We start from the raw sequence: 19218 nt of genomic DNA on the forward strand, positions 1-19218 counted from the left end.
GGGGTGACAAACTCTGGGTCAGCCGAGGGGTTCTTAAAATGGAATCTATGCAAGTCCAGTATCCTGTAAAACCTGCCTGGTTTACAAGGGGAAGAGAGTCTGGACTGATAGACTATCTTCTACCACTTCCAAAAGTGGAGGGATAGCTAAGAGTTTGTATTGAGGTAGATCAAAGAACTCCCTGACTTATTTTTTACTTGGGGGTACTCCTGTGCCTGTCATTGGAAAAACTCTCATGGCATACAGCATCTCTCCAAAGGTAATGTCTTCAGGGGGTGAAGCAGAAGGCAACACGTTTTCTGAATCAGAATCCTCAAAGGAGGCATGACAGAGTCCTCTTGCTCCGAGTCTTCATCTGAAACAAGGAGTTCTGAAAAGGACACAGGTGTAGGATCTCTTTTCCTTTTTCTTCTGGAAGACTCCAGGGAGGGGGGGGGGGTTGCCTGCCTCTGACCAAAGAAATAAGGTCCTTGGTCAACCTAACCAAATCCTGCTGGCACCCTCTGGTACTACGGGAGCCGGTAGGCCTAGGAACAGAAACCAACATCAAACTTTTTTTAGGTGTAGCTTTTGCCTTGGACTTATGCATGTCCACTACTCTGATGCCAGTCTCCTTGAAAGAAATACCCGATGTTGACAAATGCCCCAAAGGGACATCATCATTTGAGGATTGTTCACCGGAAGCCAAGGTTTGCTTAGCAACACTGGACCCAACCGACAAACCGAATGCCAAATGCTGAGCTGAAGCTGAGGGACCCAACACCATATCAGACTAGGAAAGTGTCTTGACAGAGGCCTGCGACACCACCTTGTTCGCAGAAGGGGGCTGCAAGGGAGCTTCTCCTTCCTCTGTGATAATGAGCCTTGGGGGGCTGGCAGACAGAGAAAGGTTGTCATCAGAGACCCTAAGTTTGGATCTTTTTTCCTTTTTTCATTTAGGGAGCTCAACCTCGAGATAATCGACGGATGCCACCTCTCAATGTGAAGCGGATTGCTAACTAAGGTGCTTAGACAAGGTTTTGGTCCTACGCCTTATAGTCCTAGTATTGAAAAGGGCATCCAGATGGCAATTTGGGATGATGTAGTTTGGGCCTAAAGTGACACACAAGATATGAAAAGTCACAAGTAAGAAAAAGAGTTCCCCAATGGGGTATTTAGTTTTGAAGAATTTCTCACTCCACCAGTGTGCCTACCAGGATTGGGCACTTTTTCATCCTGGGTCTTGTGTACTTAGCTATCTTTTTTTTTTTTAATTTTTAGCCTACTTCTGTCCATGATACATGCTATATAAATACAGTCTATATATCAGTGTTGCCTTGGTGAGATTTTGTGAAAAACAGGGTCCACCTTGTGAAGGTACTCACCAAGACTTGAGGATAAATTCAGTTTCAGCAATACTACTCTCCTTTGTTTGCTGACTTATCTCTGCATTTGGACCCCATCAGACAATCTTCTCCATAGGTTGTCTGATGATTCTCTAGTGCTTTTTGATAACCCCAATCATTCCCAGAGATAGTTGTCTCTAAATGCCCTATAAACCAAAGTACAGGAATTAACCCTGGTAAAACAACTACAATTGTTTGAGTTTAAACTTATTATAGGAAACTCCAGGTTGAGAATTATTTTTGTGAATGTATTAGACAAGGAAATGTCTCCCACTAGGTTAATAGAAGGGTCAGAATTACACCGTGACCTTTTGGTTATGTCTGATGGACATGGGACTGAATTAACAGAGTTATTAATGAAGCACATCCAAATTAATATGGTGTGTTTAGAGGCTGAGATTGTAAACTTGGATACTAATACTTCTAATGACTTGCTATTTACCTATTATAAAAATGACTATGATAAAATTTTTGTATCTGTTGATAATCTACTTAGTGCAGTTAAAAATAAAAAGGAGAAGCTCGTACATGACAAGTGTGGAATCAGGAAAACCTGACAGGACTAAATCATTCTCTGCAAGGAAGAGTAAACCTGTCTGGTGGACATCTGCAATAAATAAACTCTATAACAAAAGAAAAAAAATTGCTGTCCAGGACTGAGAAGGAGCAGGTGCTCAACGGGAAGCAATCTCTCCTTAGCCTAAAACAAGCAAATAAGAGCACTAGTGAAATCCTCCAAAGCAAACTCTGAGTCCAAATTGGTCATATCTACTAGAGACAATCTTAAGGCCTTCTTCACATATGTCTGTAATCTCAAAGGTAGCACCCAGATCTATTCAGAACTGGTGGTCAAGGACACCACATATACAAATGCCGTAGATACAGCAAACTTGCTGGCTGACAGATTCAGCGAAAATTTCACCCCACTGTCCTCCCATCAGTAAATCAGGAGATTCCCAGTACCTGCCCCCTTCCCTTATATCTAGAGATCAGGTCATCACTGCTCTCTCAAAGGCAAAAAATACAGCCTCCATGGGACCTGATAATATTCCAGGCTGCATCCTACATGAACTCAGGTAGGAACTTGCAGCACCATTAGGCACCCTATTCAACCAAAGCCCGAGTACTGGCTTTGTCCCAGCCGAGTGGAAGACAGCCACGTTCATCCCTTTACACAAAGGTGGAGTGTCCACCGATCCAGGAAATTATAGACCCATCAGCCTAATTAGCTTGATCTGCAAGGCCATGGAGTGGATTATCATGGACCTCATTAACAAGGACTTTGGCAACCTCCAAACACTCGATCCCACACAGTTTGGCTTAGTCAATGGGAGGTCATGTCTATTAAATTGGGTCAATTTTTTTGAGACAGTCACCAAAGCCATGGATGAGGGGAAGACAGTGCACACTGCCTACCTTGACCTGGTCAAAGCCTTCAACACTATTCCCCAGTCTGGCAAAAAAGATAAACTCTCTCAGCTAGGCATTAATCTGTATGTCATCAGATGGGTAGTTAACTGGCTCACTGATAGAACCCACCTGTTCAAAATAGGGAAAGCCACCTCAAGCAGCAGACCCGTAATTGAGTGGCGTACCCCAGGGTTCGGTCTTGGGGCCTCTGTTATTTGGGATATACTTTTCTGAGGTGCAGGCAAAAATCAGTGGGCTATGGCTGACCACGTTTGCAGACAACTGCAAGCTGGGCATTGTCATCAATTCCCCTAGTGACGTGGACATCCTCCAAGAGAGTCTCACCCAAATACATGACTGCTGCCAGAAACATGGCCTCAAGCTGAATACAAAAATATGCATCATCAGCCCCTTTGAGGAAAGTGATGTCCCTACAAATTATCACATTAGTAACAAAGTCCTAAGCGCACAGTCAGTCGTGAGGGATATGGGCACCCAGATTGATAGCAACCTGACTTCTGACCACCACGTTGCTTCCATTATACGGAAAGATTTCTACATGGCCCACCTCATAAGTAAGGGCATCTCATCCAGGGACAAGGAGGTCATAATATCCCTGTATTCTTCCCTTATAAGGCCCATTATTGAGTACAATGCCCCATTTGGCATGTACCTCGCAAAGCGCATGCAGCAGCTGGACAGACCACTGAGGTTTCCTCAACAGGAGAATCCAGGGCCTCAAATATCTTCCATACTCAAATAGGCTAAAAGCCCTATCCCTCTACTTTGTTTCATACAGACTCCTCAGAGGTGACCTCTGTCTGGCATACAAGGCGATCTCGGACCCCGCCTTGATGGGACTGCTGCATATCTGCAAGTCAAGCTCCACTTGAGTAACCCACACACGCGGCCTTAACCTGGTCTGTGACATCAACAGGACTTGTTGGTGAGACAGATGTGTGTCCCAGAGGCTCCCTTCTCCAAGTGAAGCAGAGTACCTCTTTACCCCTTTTGAAGTGCAACCTGGATAACTGAATGGGAAATAGAAAATACATCCCTGGGATTCCACCCGTGTCCCTACTGGACAGGGGGCATCGGGTGCTGATTTGTCTACACATTAGCTAAACTCTTGGCTAGACTTATACGGGCCTCAGGGCCAATAGCCTAGTGACTTCCTATGATCCTATGGGTAGTTTAACTCAATGGATCCTGGTGCAGAAAGTGTAACAGCTAAGACAATCTAAATGAGTAGTCTGAAATGCAGTAACAATAAACTGTAAAGTGAAGACAGACTTTGCATATCATGAAAGAAGATTAAAACATGCTTTTTTAATACTATAGAACAGGTTAAAGGGGTAAAGTATGTTTAAGTTATACAGATCATTTCGCCATTTGGGTTACTTTTGGTTCTAACCGAGAAGTACTAAAGGTGGGGAAGGGTATGAAGAGATCAACACTTGGATGGGCATTTTTGGAAAAATAAGAGGAGGAAATAGAATTTATGGAGTGAGGATGAAAAGAAGAGAGTTTTGTGTAAGCTAGACTGAGTAGTGGGGATCATTAAAATAGAAGTATTGGGGGAATTACCTGAGAAGAACGGGAGAGTTATGGAAGAGAAAGAAGGAATTACTTAACTGGACCATATGAAAATTTAGTACGGGAAAAAAGCTATTCTGTGTTTTGAGAAAGAAAAGGAATTAAAATCAGATGAATAAAGAAAAGAATGGGTGGATTACTGTGGAAGCAGAAGCATTTTTAAGAGAGAAAATTATGCCACTACTTGGCAAACTTGTTAAAAAGCAAAAACATTTAATGGAATGTCTGAAAGATGACAAGGGAAGAAAATTATACAGGTAAAGTGAAATAATGGAGGTGCCTTACAAATACATGACCAAAATGTATGAGGTAGGTGAAGAGCTGGAATTACATTTACGGAAAGTTAAGATGACAAGTGAATAAGTTAAAAGGGATGTAGAAAAGTGCATAATATTAGGGAATATAAATGGATTGTCTAAATTCAATGCCTCTCCAAACCCAGAGAGCACAGCAGCCTATGCTGAGTTGCTCTCAGAAACTATGTACAACCATGTCAATGGCTGGAAAGAGGCTGCTGTACCTACCAGAAGTAAGCTCAGGACAAGCCCGCAGAAACAAAGCATCCTGGCCGTAATTAAACTAGGAAATACAACAAAACGAAAAAAAAAAAATATGGCAAGAATCAGGAAAGGAAATTCCCATAAAGACAGCAACTCTCTCTAAGTAAATAGGCATCTAAGAGGGCTAATTAGGTCAAGCAAAGCTAACTTTGAGGTTAAGATACCCATAAGGCCTTCTACAGCTATGTCAGAAACCTCTAGGGCAGCACACAGCAATGTGCGGAACTGGTGGTTAATGGTGCTATATTCACTAAGCCTGGTGATATAGCAAACCTGTTAGTACACAAATTCAGTTACAACTTTACCTCACTCTTACCCCCCAAACATAATCCCTCCAGCTATAACTAGGGAGCATTTACTGGCTGCAGTCACTAAAGCCAAGAACACAGCCTCAATGGGCTGGGATAACATTCAAGGATGCCTCACGAATAGTCTAAAATATGACTTATCAGGACTCCTGGGGTCATTACTTAACTACAGTCTTAAAACAAGCTTTGTGTCACGTAAATGGAGGACTGCAACTGTCGTCCCCCTTCAAAAGGCAGGATCTTTAATAGATCCAGGAAACTACAGATCCATTAGTCTAACTATTCTTATTTGCAGAGCCATGGCAAGAATATCATGGAAATTATCAACAAGGACACAGGAGACCTCCAGACACTGGATTCATCCCAGTTTGGCTTTATCAAACAAAGGTCATGCTTACTGAAATTGGTGGATTTCTTTGACAAGGTCACTAAGGCAACGGATGAGGGGAAAGCAGTGCATACTGCCTACATAGATCTGCTTAAAGCATCTGACACAATACCCCACTCGGGCATTGTCAACAAACTTATGAACTACGTATAAACTCCTTTATAACATGCTGGATAGTTAGCTGGCTCAGTGACAGGACCCAGGAGGTTAGAATCAGTGAGCCCACCTCCACAAAGAGGATGGTCACCACTGGAGTTCCCCACAGTTCTGTGATGGGCCGACTCCTCTTTGGCATCTACTTCTCTGATGCCAAAGTCAATGTCAAAAGCCTTTGGCTGACCAAGTTCATTCCTTCTATGTTGCTCAACTTATAAGCAAAGGCATGGCATCTAGGTCCGGAGAGAGAATATTATACCACTGCACTCAGCCCTCCTCAGACCCATCAGAGTATGATGTCACTTTAGGTATGCACCTGACCAGACACATGCAGCAAACTGAATGTCCACAAAGGTTCTTTACAAAAAGAATACAGAGAGTAAACACAATAACCTACTCTGATCACCTCAAAGTCCTGTCTCTTTACATGGTATCTCCGTGGCAGGGCTAGCCTCCTTATGGTGTAAACATTGGCTCGAGATGATTGTCACTGTGAAAGTGACATCCCGACCCCATGGGAACAAGGGTTTTGGATGAATGGATACAGACTCCTGAGAGATAATCTTTGCTGGCATACAGGGCATGTTTGGACCCTATTTTGAAGAACCTTTTGCACAGCCACAAAGCAAACAGCATTAGAACTACTAGATTAGAAAACAGAAATTTTACTTGTGATACAAGTAGGACATGTTGGACAGGCAGATGTGTTTCTCAGAGAATTTCTACTTTCTGGAACAATCTCCCCATCCATGTGAAGCAGAGTTCCTCCCTATCCCTTTTTAAATGCAACTTGGGCTATCAGACATGGGTAATTGGGAATTCACCCTTGGTCTGGCTCCTATGTCTCTAATGGACAGAGAGAGTCAGTAAATCACCCTCTATATAAATTAAATTTGTGGGTCACAATTGGGTTGCACGGCTAGGCTTACAAGGGCCCTAGTGGTCATTAGCCTTGTATACACCTATGAACTATATATTGAGGGTAGATAAGAAAGCATGCCAAGGAAGTAAGAAAATGGATATACTTGTATAAAAATTTAAATCCAAGAGAAAACATAAATTTTAATGAATTGTTATTGTATGCAAATACAAACAGGAAATTATTGAACACTGTGAATAAATGTATTTGGAAGGGGTGGAGAAGTGTGACATACAGAAATGGAGACCAACTGCTTTCTGTAATATTGGTTACAAACTATTTATGAAAGTTCTGCAAGTAAAAATGATGACAGATGTTTAGATGTCATGTGTAAAGGATTGTATAAGACTCTAGAAAAACAGGTCAAATATTAATGATTTTAGTTAAAGAGGTATTGGATCTTATAGTAAATAAGAAAGAAGTGAAGTGGATGGCATGTGACACAGATAAAAGAAAAAAACATATGATAATATAAATAATGAACAGGTTTGTTGTATTTTGAGGAGTTTCTGAACAGTAATTAGGTTATACAATTTATAAGGTCAGTTTTTGAGAAATCCTGGTGAAACTGTATCATATGGGTGGATGGCAGACATTAAGATGTCAGAAAGCATCAAAATGGTTATGACTACAAGTCAAACTTGTCCATTTAGAGGACTTAATTTTCAGTTTAGTTATAAATGCAGGGTTGGTAGACAGTGAAAGAGAAGCGGGGGGGGAGCTAGGTTTGAAAAAAAAAGTGTGCAGATTCCAAATATGCTTAAGTGAATGGTGTCATTTAAATATTTTAAATAGATTATGGATGGTTGAAGTAATTATGGCTGTAAAAGTAAGTATATGATGAGTTTGTTTAAAAATCAATAAAAAGTAAAGGAAATTGGAGATGAATTTTAAAGTGCATTTCACGGAAAAATAAATTAAAACATTAAAGATAGTGTATGGTAAGAAAAAATGCAGAGGAACAGTGTAATGTTATTATGAAAAGGGTGAAGAAGCAGTGGATTTATGAACATTTAAGTTGTCATTTCAAAAGAAGGTTTATTTATGGGAATAATTTTAGCTATGTTAAGCTACATAGAGGTGGGGTACATATGTTGAATATGACGAGGAAGAAGGTGGTTATAGATATTACTTTTTCCTCCTTTTTTCTGGGGTTTGAAATTAAATCCTATTAACCAAACTATTGCATGTAAAAAAAAAAAAAAAAAAAAAAAAAAAAAAAAAAAAAAAGAGATGAAGGTGGGTGAAATATGTATAGCATATAAAATTGTTCTCAGGTTCGATCCTCAGCTGGGGTGCCTTCTGTGCGGAGTCTGCATGTCCTCCCTATGGTCGCGTGGGTTTCCTCCGGGTGCTCCGGTTTCCTCCCACATCCCAAAGACATGCTGTAGGTGCACTGGACACTCCAAATTGGCCCTAGATGTGAGTGTGTGCATGTATGTGCCTTCAGTGGAAGGTTGGGCGCCGGGATGGCAACTCAACAACGTAAAACTCCACTGCCAATCATGAGCGGACAGGTGATCTGCTGTGGCGACCCCTAACCGGGTCAAAAAAAAGCCAAAAGAAGAAGATGATGTATAGCATATAAAATTGCACATATTAAAAAAAACATACTGATATCCTGTTTCCTCTTATAATCCCAATGCATTATTATAAGAAACAGAAAAAAATTATAAAAATTACTATGTCTGGGGTATGGTTTATTTGGTTAGGTAGATGTCTGAAAGTATACAATATAAAATGGAAACATTACGATGTTAAGAAACAAATGAAATTTTGGTTATGGCAGAAAGAGTTGGAAGGTAAAATACATCTCGAGAAGTACATAAAGATGTATATATGTAAATAATTGCTATTTTTTCCTTTTTTTGCTAATTTTATTTATATAAAAAAGTCAGACAAATTATATATGCTTTGTACTTCTGAAATGTGAAGTTGTTATAATAAAGAACCTCTTCTCTTCAATAAACCTGTGAGATCTTTTACATATATCTGTGCTACCATCAACATAGGCAAATGGGACCTCAGTTCAATGTGGCACACTGGGAATTTGGCATACTTTTACACTGTTCTATAGTGCCAATATTGGAAAATACAGTCTTTTGATATTCCAGCATCAAAGGCAAGTTTTTGACCTAAAGACTCACTGCCACTGACAAAGTTTTTCAGCCTGTAACTTAAAAGACTTCCAAAGATGTTGTAAAACTGCAATACACTAAATGAAAAAAAAAATACAATTTTCTGAAAACTTTTGCCATGCAACTCTGTCTTAAAGAAGAGTAGTAGTTTTGTCCTTTTCCATTAGAATACAACTTTCTACAAACACAAATCTGAAAAAATAACAGTAAGTTATTTCAGAATATTGGGATAGTGTTAAAACATTAAAGGTCATTATATCCAATCCAAGCTTTTGCCTTTTAAAGTTGGAATCAGATTAACATTTCTAGATTTCAAAAGCAGCATACCTGAATACACAACAGCTTGATTTTTTTTATAGAAATGTTGGAAAAAGATCATAGAATGGACTAATTATTTTTAGACTAGCAGGTTTTAGCCCATAATTTTTATTGTTAGTAAATTTAAGGAAGATATTCAGCAAGGCATTATACAAGCCTTTTAGTTCATATATTACTGCCTTGCAAAATACAATCTCTTCTGTTCCTTATTATAGAGGAAAATGTTAATTGTTTCTTTTATTCACTATAGTGCTACATTCCCCTGAAGACTTTGCAATACTTATACAATTAAACAAACAAACAAAAAGACTGCAGATTATGAACAGGATCATTAGTCTGATAAGGAGCCATACAAATAAATGTTTCCCTTTAACTATATAGAGCAATGAAACTTTAAAAATCAACCACAGCAGTTCTTACCTGTTGTTTCTCTCTCTCCTCCTGCTGCTTAAGTTCATCGAGTGCCAACTGTAATCTGGTCTGTAAAGAAACAATGACGAACCTGATCACAACACAGAATGACTCTGATAAATCATGTAACGAGAATGCAGTCACATGGCTGCTCAGTTCTTCCAAAACTAAAGACACCTGGCAATTATCCTAGTTTCTAATATGTAAATATTCTTATTCAATTTTATAAGTACATAAGCAATAGCGTCTGACACATTAATACCGAGAAATAACAGACTTTCCGGGGTTGTTATGAGGTATTAACCCACAGGGAGACGGGCTTGTTAGCACCAAATGTCCATCATTTCCTTTACAAAATTAATCCTAGACAGCATTAACTAAAAATGGCACCTGACTTTCAACTGATGTTCTACACGATTTTATTTTTATAAGCTATACTTAAAGTTTTACATACTTTTATTTTTATAAGCTATAAATGATCTTTAGTGTTGTGTAAAAAGTTGTCTCTCTTCTTTTAAAAGCAACAAAGAAGCATTTAAAAAAGGCACATCTAAATTAAAAAAATAATAATAAGCACCACTTAAAAATCACTGGGCAGCAGAGAAGAATTAACATAACAGTAAATCATTTTATTATGCACAACCACTGGAAAAATATTCCTGTAAGTTTGATTTGAAGCTACGTGTTTTTTTCTGTTAACCAGATCATGAAGTCATTGGGAAAGTTTACACACAGCTGTGGTCACTCACATTTGGATTTTAAGTAAGCAATATCTCTCTGCAAGTCTTTTCATTAAACCTCCATTTTTAGTTAAGCAGTCCCAAGGTTCTCTTTTTGAGAAATTTGTACTAGATATACGGTTACCATTATTTTAATTTGTGCATTTAAATTTGCTTCCATGAGGGAAGACAGAAGAAGCTGCTGTCAAAAAGAGCTGAATGCTCTGTGCTTTTACCCGTGAAAACATTCCACTGCAGTAGAAGGGACACTTCCATCACATTCAGCAGGACAATTGTACAGCCGAGTGCTCCTCCAGGCGTCTTCTGCAGTTAACCCCTACTGCTCCTCTAGGCGTCAAATATGGATTGTTCATATTTGCATTAATAATTCCAAAACCATGTTACTTACAAGGTACCAGGATATTTTGTCTTGTGCCATATGTGATGGCAAACACAACTCTATTGATATTTGACCTCTTTCAATGAGAGTTTTCTAGAACTCTAAGGTGATAACTTAGTTTTTAAAGGCTTAAGCCACGCCCACTAGGGGTTAAAGGTGCACACTCAAAAGAGCTGCTCCGGAGTGAATGAGCACAGCACTGAGATGAAATGGTTTAATAAATACCACCTCTGGTAGTTGTAGACAGAGTTAAAAACACAAAACCTGTGTGCTTATGCATACACAGACTGTAATGTATCAATTGCAGCTGCAAACCAGCTTATTTCTTTCAGCAACAAACTGACTGGGAAAACAATACTCTAGAAGCATTTTTATTTAATTTGCTTGAGTTTGATCTTAACTTAGTTCCTGGCATTTTCATTTTGTTTTGCAACCTTTAAGTGCAATTCCTAAGCAGATTTTGGCAGCATAATAATAAGACAGAAAAAGATAAAATACTTGAAAACTGGCACAGAATGCCATTGAGTTGTACTTTTGGGAGTACTGCATATGTCCACAGTTACATTAATCTGCTATTTCAATGTTTTTTTTTTTTTTAATTTCAGAAGATTTGAGGTTTTGTGGAATGGTTTGGGCTTGCTACTCATTAATGTACTTGTATGTAGTCCCTCCATGTTTTCTTTACAGTACTGCACTGATACTGTCTCAAGGACGGTGGAATGTTAAAAAATTGCTAGATGTGCTACAGTTGATATGCAAGCAATAATGCCCAACAGGGTGTGCAATACTGTTAAATAATAATGGGGTTGTTCTGAGGCCTAAGGCCGCAGGTAGAGGGCCTCTACACCCCTGGAATGGCATTATTTACATCCTGTCTGACATTATTGCACTTAGAAAATAGGCTCTCTGTTGTAGTGGTTTGAATATATATATATATATATATATATATATATATATATATATATATATATACACACACACACACACACACACACACACACACACACACACACTCATATACTTTTAAATATTTTTGATTAGCTAGTTCATCCACCTAATGTTTCAAACTTGCTGTAGTAAATGTAACTGTTTCTGGATGAAGAATTTTCATACAAGCTTGGTAAGTATTTAGTATCTACATGCACACATTCAGAACTACCTTTAAAAAACACATGGTTAATAATACCAGCCATTAGAAGATTCAAACCCATACCTCTCTCCTGTCCAGATTATCTGTACATTAATACCCTGCTGGAGGACAGTCATTCGCCAAATCTGAGTGGCGATATACAGGTCTCCCATCCTCAAAGTTGGATACTAAAATTGTCCAGATATTATGCATTTTTGTAAATGTTTGTATATGTATTTGTATTAGCAAATTTGTATTTTTATATATATATTTTTTATTGTTGATTTACTTTCACAGTTGTTCAAAGGAAGGTTTAGCATATTCAATCATGTATTTAATTATGTTTTTAATTAGTATCAATTGAATGAAGTATATTGGGTAATTGGCTACTATGAATATGGTATAAAAAGTTCTTAGCTTGTACATTTATTTGTCTGATGAAGGCTAGAGTCGCAGCCGAAAGCGCTTACCATTAAATATATTTTACTATTCACCACGGTTGTCCGCTTGATTGCTTTTGTGCTTCTGGATATACTTTTCATCATATTATGCATTAATGGCCTAATATATTTGTGTGCTTTAGCCAATCAGGTTTCCTTTTGTTGTGGCCTAAACTGAATGCAATCTAAAGTATACATTTACCCTAAAGGCTTAAATTGCTTCTGTAGTCATTGTGCTCAGATTGTTAAGTTTAAGCATGTTGAATACTCCAGAAGAAAACAAGTTTCTTAATACTACCTCAGGATTTATGATTGCTAAGCTTTGTTGCGTGTCACCATGTTCTACATAAGATCTTACTTCCATGATTTCTATTAATATCTACCAATGCTCATATGTAAACAGACTAAGATAAAGCTTTCGAAGCTTGTGCAGAAGGCATCAGGAGCAGGATTTTCAGGTACAGAGATAAAGACAACACAATTCAAAAAGTACAGTTGTGTACACTTAGCATAAATGTAGATGTTAGAATGTATTCACTGTTGCAGTCATTACTTTTGGGTTATCTGCTTGCAGTAGCCCTCAGTCGGCCTGATTAACAAAGTCTTGGGTCCTGCATCGGTTGATGTCCCTTCTTTCATGACGTCAGATCGTCAGGGGTATAAAAACATGCAGCTGACGCCATTACATCAGTTTTTCTTGCCCCAGATGTCAGGTGCCCCCCTAATGGGAAGCAATTAAATTTATAAATACAAGGATATACATCCAACAAAAAAGCAAATACACCAAAAAGCTTTTTGAGCATAGTAAGGGAGAGTAGAGGTATAGCCAAAAGAAGAAAGGGGGGCTGGAGGGAGGGTAACCAGGACTGCAACAGTGAATACACTCGAACATCTACATTTATGGTAAGTGTACACAACTGTACTATGTTCTTAGTGTTTCACTGTTGCAGTCATTACTTTTGGGTAGATTCCCAAAGCTAAGGTTGGGAGGAGGAATTTAAATAGAATTAGGACCAGCAATAAGGTCCTGCAAGACTGCAGTGGCAAAACCATCTCTGGATTTAGAGAAAATTGGCAAATGATTTGGTGAAAGTATGTACAGAACTCCAGGTAGCAACTTCTAGGATGTCCCTAGTAGGGACCCCCCCCCCCCCGAGAAAGGCTGTAGAGGTAGATGCAGCGCTGGTTGAATGGGGTCTGATGCTCTGTGGGATAGGTTTTCCATGGTGCTTATAGCAGAAATGAATGCAGTGGCTTATCCATTTTGAAATGGTTTGTTTTGAAATAGCTTCCCCTCTGTCCCTGCAGCAAATGCCACAAGCAGTTGTTCAGATTTCCTTTGAGGTTTAGTCCTGTCCAAGTAGAATCTAAGCTTTCTGTGCACATCTAAAGAGTGCAGTATCCACTCCCCTTTGTTTTGTGGGTTAGGAAAGAAGGTAGGCAACTGAATGGACTGATTAAGAGCCACACTGGATACCACCTTGGCATGAAGGAGGGATTTGTTCTGAGGGATACCCTCCACTGCCATAAGGGCCTGTAATTCAGATACCCTTCTTGCAGAAGTGATAGCTAAAAGTAAAGCCATTTTCCAGGAAAGAAATTTTAAATCTGCAGTAGCAGCTGGCTCGAAAGGAGGAAGAGTGAGTTTCTCCAAAACAAAGTTAAGATCCCAGGCTGGAATAGGAGCTCTCCTGGGTGGCCTTAAATTTTTGGCCCCTCTGAGGAACTGCTTGAGCAGTGGGTGAGAGAAGATGGGAGGCTCTGTAATATAATGAGCTGAAATGGCTGAGGCATGAATTTTTATGGAGGAAAAGGACAAGCCCTTATGAAGCATCTCAGTCAAATATTGTAGAATCTGAGGTAAATTGGGCACTGCTGAGTTCACTCCTTGAGACTGGTTCAAGGCACAAAATCTTTTCCATTTTGCAGCATAAGATTTTCTAGTACTAGGCCTCCTTGCCTCTAAAATGATATCCATCACTGATTAACTGAGGGATGGTAAAGGAGAGATTAGGTAATTAACCAGGCTGCTAGGTTCAGGGGTTGCAGCTGCGGGTGCAGAATGTGGTTCTCCTGCTGAGACAACAGGGAAGGAGTCTGAGGCAGGTGCCATGGAGCCAAGTGTGACGCACTGCGCAAGAGAGGGTACCAGTGTTGACGAGGCCAGTCCGGTGCAATTAAAATTGTCCTTGGCTTGTCCTGTTTGATCTTTAGTAGTACCTTGGAGAGCAGTGGCAGAGGAGGAAAGGCATAAACTGATAGGTTTTTCCAGCTGAAGAATAGAGCATCCACTTTCTAAGCTAGCTTGTGGGGAATCCTTGTGCACAATTTGTCCAGTTGATGGTTCTGGGGAGTGGCAAACAGGTCTATATCTGGGCTCCCCCATTTGCTTGTCAATATGTTGCAAATCCTTGGTTCCAGTTTCCACTCGTATGGGTCCATGAGGTTTCGCTTAGTCCGTCTGCCAGTGTATTTGGTTTTCATGGCAAGACTTGAGCTTGTAGATTCACTTGGTAGCTCAAGGCTGTGTTCCACAATGCCATGGCTAGCCTGCAGAGGGGGTAGGAATGTGTACCCCCCAGCTTATGTACCACATGACAGGGGTGTTGTCCATCTTTACCATTAGTTGTCCTGGAAGAATGTGGTCCTTGAAGGCTGTCATAGCATTCTGTACAGCTAACATTTCCTTTTGATTTATGTGCAAGTGCATTTGACTTGAGTTACATTTGCCCTGAATGCACTTCCCTGCCAGGTGAGCCCCCCATGCATAGTCTGATGGGTCTGTTAAGATTTGGGCAGCAGGGGGTAATGTGAATTGCAGTCCTCTGTTTAGGTGGCAGGCCTCTGCCAACCAAAGGAACTCTAGGCGTAGACAATGTATGATAGGAATCCATGCTTCTAGATCCTGTGAATGTTGACACCATAGGCTTTTGAGATACCATAGTAGTTTCCTCATATGCAGCCTTGCATATGGAATTAGAAGAATGCAGGAGGCCATGAACCCCAAGGCTTGCAGTATTTGCCTTGCAGATGGCTGGGTTTTTGTGGCCACTTGTTTGAAGTAGGTTGTCAAATGAATCTATTTCGCTGGCGTGAGGAAAGCCATCTGGGAAGTTGTATTCAAGCTTGCTCCCAAGAATATAATTTGTTGACAGGGTACCAGGTGTGATTTCTTTTCGTTTATGGTGAACCCCAGACAAGTCAGTACCCTCTGAACAAAGGCCAGATGATTCAGAAGAATGTCCTGGCTTTCTGCCTGAATTAAACAATCGTACAGATATGGGTATATTTGAGTATTTCTTTGCCTGCAAAATGCAATGACTGGAGCTAGGCACTTTGTGAATACCCTGGGCACAGTAGAAAAGCCAAAGGGCAGTCCAGAGAACTGACAGTGCATGTAGCCTGCTTTGAAGCGTAGGTATCTTCTTGCAAGACTCCTTTGATAGGGATGTGCAGGTATGCTTCTTTGAAGTCTAGTGTTGCCAACCATGCATCTTTGCCTAGCATAGGAAGCAGCTGGTGAAGAGTCAGCATCTTGAATTTTGGAATTACCAGAAAGGTGTTTAAAGTAGAAAGGTCCAAGATAGGATGCCATGTATTGCCTTTTCTGGGTACCAGGAAAAGTCTCAAATAGAAACCTTGTCCCTTTTCCTCTTCTGGTACCAACTGAATAGCCCCCATGTTTAAGAGAGAGAGAGTACTTGATTCTGGGCCTCTGCCCACTGATTTGGGGGTAGATCTGGCTACCCAGTTGGTGTTGGTAACGTGTGAAAGTGAAATCTGTATCCTTGGGACATTATATTTAAAACCCATATGTCCTGGGTAATGAGTTCCCAGTTTTTGGCCTGCAGACCAATCTTTCCGCCTAAAGGAGCATTCAGTTGGGAAGTGCTTGGAAGTTTTAAAAGCAAGTCATTGAGACAGTTTTCCATAGGGGGAGTCTTACTGCTCCCAGATTTGGGTGCGGAAACCCCCCACTGCTTAGTCTTGTGTGTCCCTTGGGACTGAAACCCGGGGTTTCTGCTGTTTCTGGGTTTGGCTTGAGAAGACCTGGAAGGCGCTGGAAAGGCCCAATTTTTAGAGGGCCAGTGTCTATTAAATCTAGAAGGCTGAACTTGTAAGAAATCTTTAACAGTTTGCATAGATTTGGCTTTATCTTTATTTATTTTATTTATTTATTTTACATTTGTTAACCGGGAGAGTCCGACTGGATACATGTCCATTTTCAGCGGAGGCCCGGGGAGAAAAGCTCCAAGTACATAACAGACATATGAACATTGTTAATGCAAAAAAAGGAAGATAGTTGAGTTCTAAATACAATATAAAGATACATCACATCTTGGGAAAAAAAAAAACAACAGCAGCATATAAAAAAAAAACATAGGTCAGTTACAAAGGCAAGGCGCCTTGTTAAAAAGCGGTTAAGGATAGTGAGGTAAGAGAAGGGCAAATGATAGTGGTTAATCAGGTTTGGAACAGGGACATTGCCAGAGAGTATTGAGATGGGGTTTAAGCTTTTTTTTGAATTGTAGGAGTGAGGGTTCTAAGGTGAGCATGTTCGGTAGGGAGTTCCACATTTTACCTACAAAGTTTGAGAATAGAGAATCCCCAGCAGAATTATTGGCTTTGGTAGTTTAAGCTAAGATCTTATTGGAGGAGTGTAAAGATTGCAGGTTAATATAGGGGTGAATGATGTTTTTCAGAGCTGGTGTTTTCTCTGGGTGATACAGTATCTGGTGAGCTGTTTTGAGTTGGATGAAATGGAGTTGGCTGGAAAACTCTAACCACCCTAGTTGCTTCAAGTTAGTGCAGTGGTGCGTTCTAAAGGTGGAATTTGTGGCAAATCTAGCTATGTGATTGTAACAAGAAGCAAGTTTGTTAAGGGTTGTCTTGTTTAGGTTTGTAAAGAGGGGAGGCAAAGAAAAGAGTTGATAGTAGGTGTGTGCTGGCAATTGTAATTTTAGCGTGAGGAATGAGAAAGTGTTTTACTTTATAGAGAGAGCCAAGCTTTTATTGACGGTTTTGATGGTAAGATTGAAATGGGTGTCAAATTTAAGGGAGTTATCAATGGTAACACCTAATAGCTTTGTGTGAGCTTCTGGTGATATAGTGATTCCATTGGAGGATGTAATAGAGAAGGTGGGGGAAGAGTCTTGTTAGTGGGTGAGAAAGTAAGTAGTTTTGTTTTGTTGGGGTTGAGAACTAGTTGTCGACTTGAGAACCATTTTTCTATTAGGTTGAAGGTGTCTTGGGTTGAAGCAGTGAGGTCTGCCAGGTTGGAGGCAGTGCTGATGATAGTCGAATCATCTGCATATTGAATGCATGTGGCATGGGGGTGATTGTGGGCAGGTCATTAACAAAGATGGTGAAGAGAAGAGGGCCAAGAATAGATCTTTGGGGAACTCCAAGTGTAACAGGTAGGCATGTAGATAATTTGTCCTGCCATAGAACAGCCTGTTGCCTATTGGACAGGTAGGATTGGAACCATTTCAGCGTGGAATTGCTGAGTGATAGTTTTTTTAATGTATGGAGGAGTTTAATGTGGTTCACCATATCAAAGGCCTTGGAGAGGTCTAAGAAAAGAGCAGATGATAGTTTATTATTGTTTCTGAAGTTATTGATGGTATTAGAAAAGGATAGTAGGGCTGATGTGGTACTGTGATTTGGCCTGAAGCCATGTTGCGAGTTAGCTAGAATTTTATTTTTGGTGAGGTGTTCCATCAGTTGTTTGTGGACACACTTTTCCATAATTCTGGCCAGGGGTGAGAGTATAGCTATAGGTCTGTAGTTGGTTAGCTCTAGTGAGCTACCACCTTTATCTTCCATCTTTTTAAGAACTTCCTCAGCCTTGTTGCCCAACAGGCGGTCCTGATTTAAGGGAACATCCAACAGTTTAGCTTTAACATGATTAGGCAAAGATTGCTCCTTAAGCCAAGCATGCCTTCGGAGCACAGACCCAGTAACAGCAGCCCTGCAAGAGGCCTCTAATGAATTAAATCCACATTGCAAAGTATGTTTTCCAACCTGTTCAGCAGAATGCATTAAATACTGTAATTCTTTATTTTCAGCACAGTCAGGAATCAACATAACTTTCTGTTTAAGCAATCCAATAACATGCTGCTGATACTTTAACATATGAAACTGGCAGTTTAAAACCCTAATGGCCAAGGTTGCAGAGGTGTAAACCTTCTTACCCCATCTATCCAGCATCCTAGAGTCTCTGTCAGAGGGGGTAGGATTTTTAGCAGTAGAAACCTTAATGCCCTTGGGTTCCTGTGAAATGGTTTCTGGATCCGCAATGAGATATTTAAAAAGGAACTTGTGTGAATCAGGAACCCTGCAGTATCTGTCAGGTTTTCTGGGAGTACGAGGCACAGAGTCAGGGGCCAAGCTAGATTCTGAAAAGGCATCATCAACAATGTCTAGTACAGGAGGTATAGCTAAAGGCCTACACTGAGGCAGGAGTAAGAAATCCCTAAGCCTCTTTTTTGAATCAGGAAAATCCTGGCTTTCTCAGTGGAAATGCTCCCTTAAGAGTATGCAAGGTCTCACCAAAAGAAAAATCCTCTGGAGGGGAAGCAGAGGGAAGAGAGTCCTCTGCATCAGAATCCTCATAAGTAGATAAGGGCAAATCCATTTCATCAGAAGAATCAGAAAAATCAGAATCCTGGTCAGAAGATTCATAAACAACTTCAGTCCTAGGTCTCTTAGAAGGGGAAGGTTGGCTTCCCCTGATTAGAGTTATAAGATCTTCAGCCATTCTTATCATTTGTTTTTCTAGGCATAGAGGCCTGAGCATGTGGCCTGGCCATCAGTTTCTTAGGTATGGTTCGAGATTTTGGACTAAATGAAGGAGGCAGCGTTGGTTTAATATGCAAATCCATAGGCCTGAATACACTCTCAGAAGCCGGTGCCTGCACAACGGCTCCGGACCCATCCAA

The 19218-nt window shown here is 40.3% G+C and overlaps 1 protein-coding gene across 1 annotated transcript in view; it reads right to left on the minus strand.

Annotated features, from left to right (window-relative positions):
• TAF7L (TATA-box binding protein associated factor 7 like) overlaps positions 1 to 19218 on the minus strand; it is a 594912-nt gene that overhangs the window by 103561 nt on the left and 472133 nt on the right. Inside the window, exon 11 of the mRNA XM_044057271.1 lies at positions 9599 to 9658. Within this exon, the coding sequence (XP_043913206.1) occupies positions 9599 to 9658 (60 nt within the window). The remainder of the gene's footprint in view (positions 1 to 9598; positions 9659 to 19218) is intronic.

The sequence above is a fragment of the Protopterus annectens genome, chromosome 15.part0 (assembly GCF_019279795.1).
Source record: "Protopterus annectens isolate FY-2018-M chromosome 15.part0, PAN1.0, whole genome shotgun sequence".
Lineage (NCBI taxonomy): Eukaryota > Metazoa > Chordata > Ceratodontiformes > Protopteridae > Protopterus > Protopterus annectens.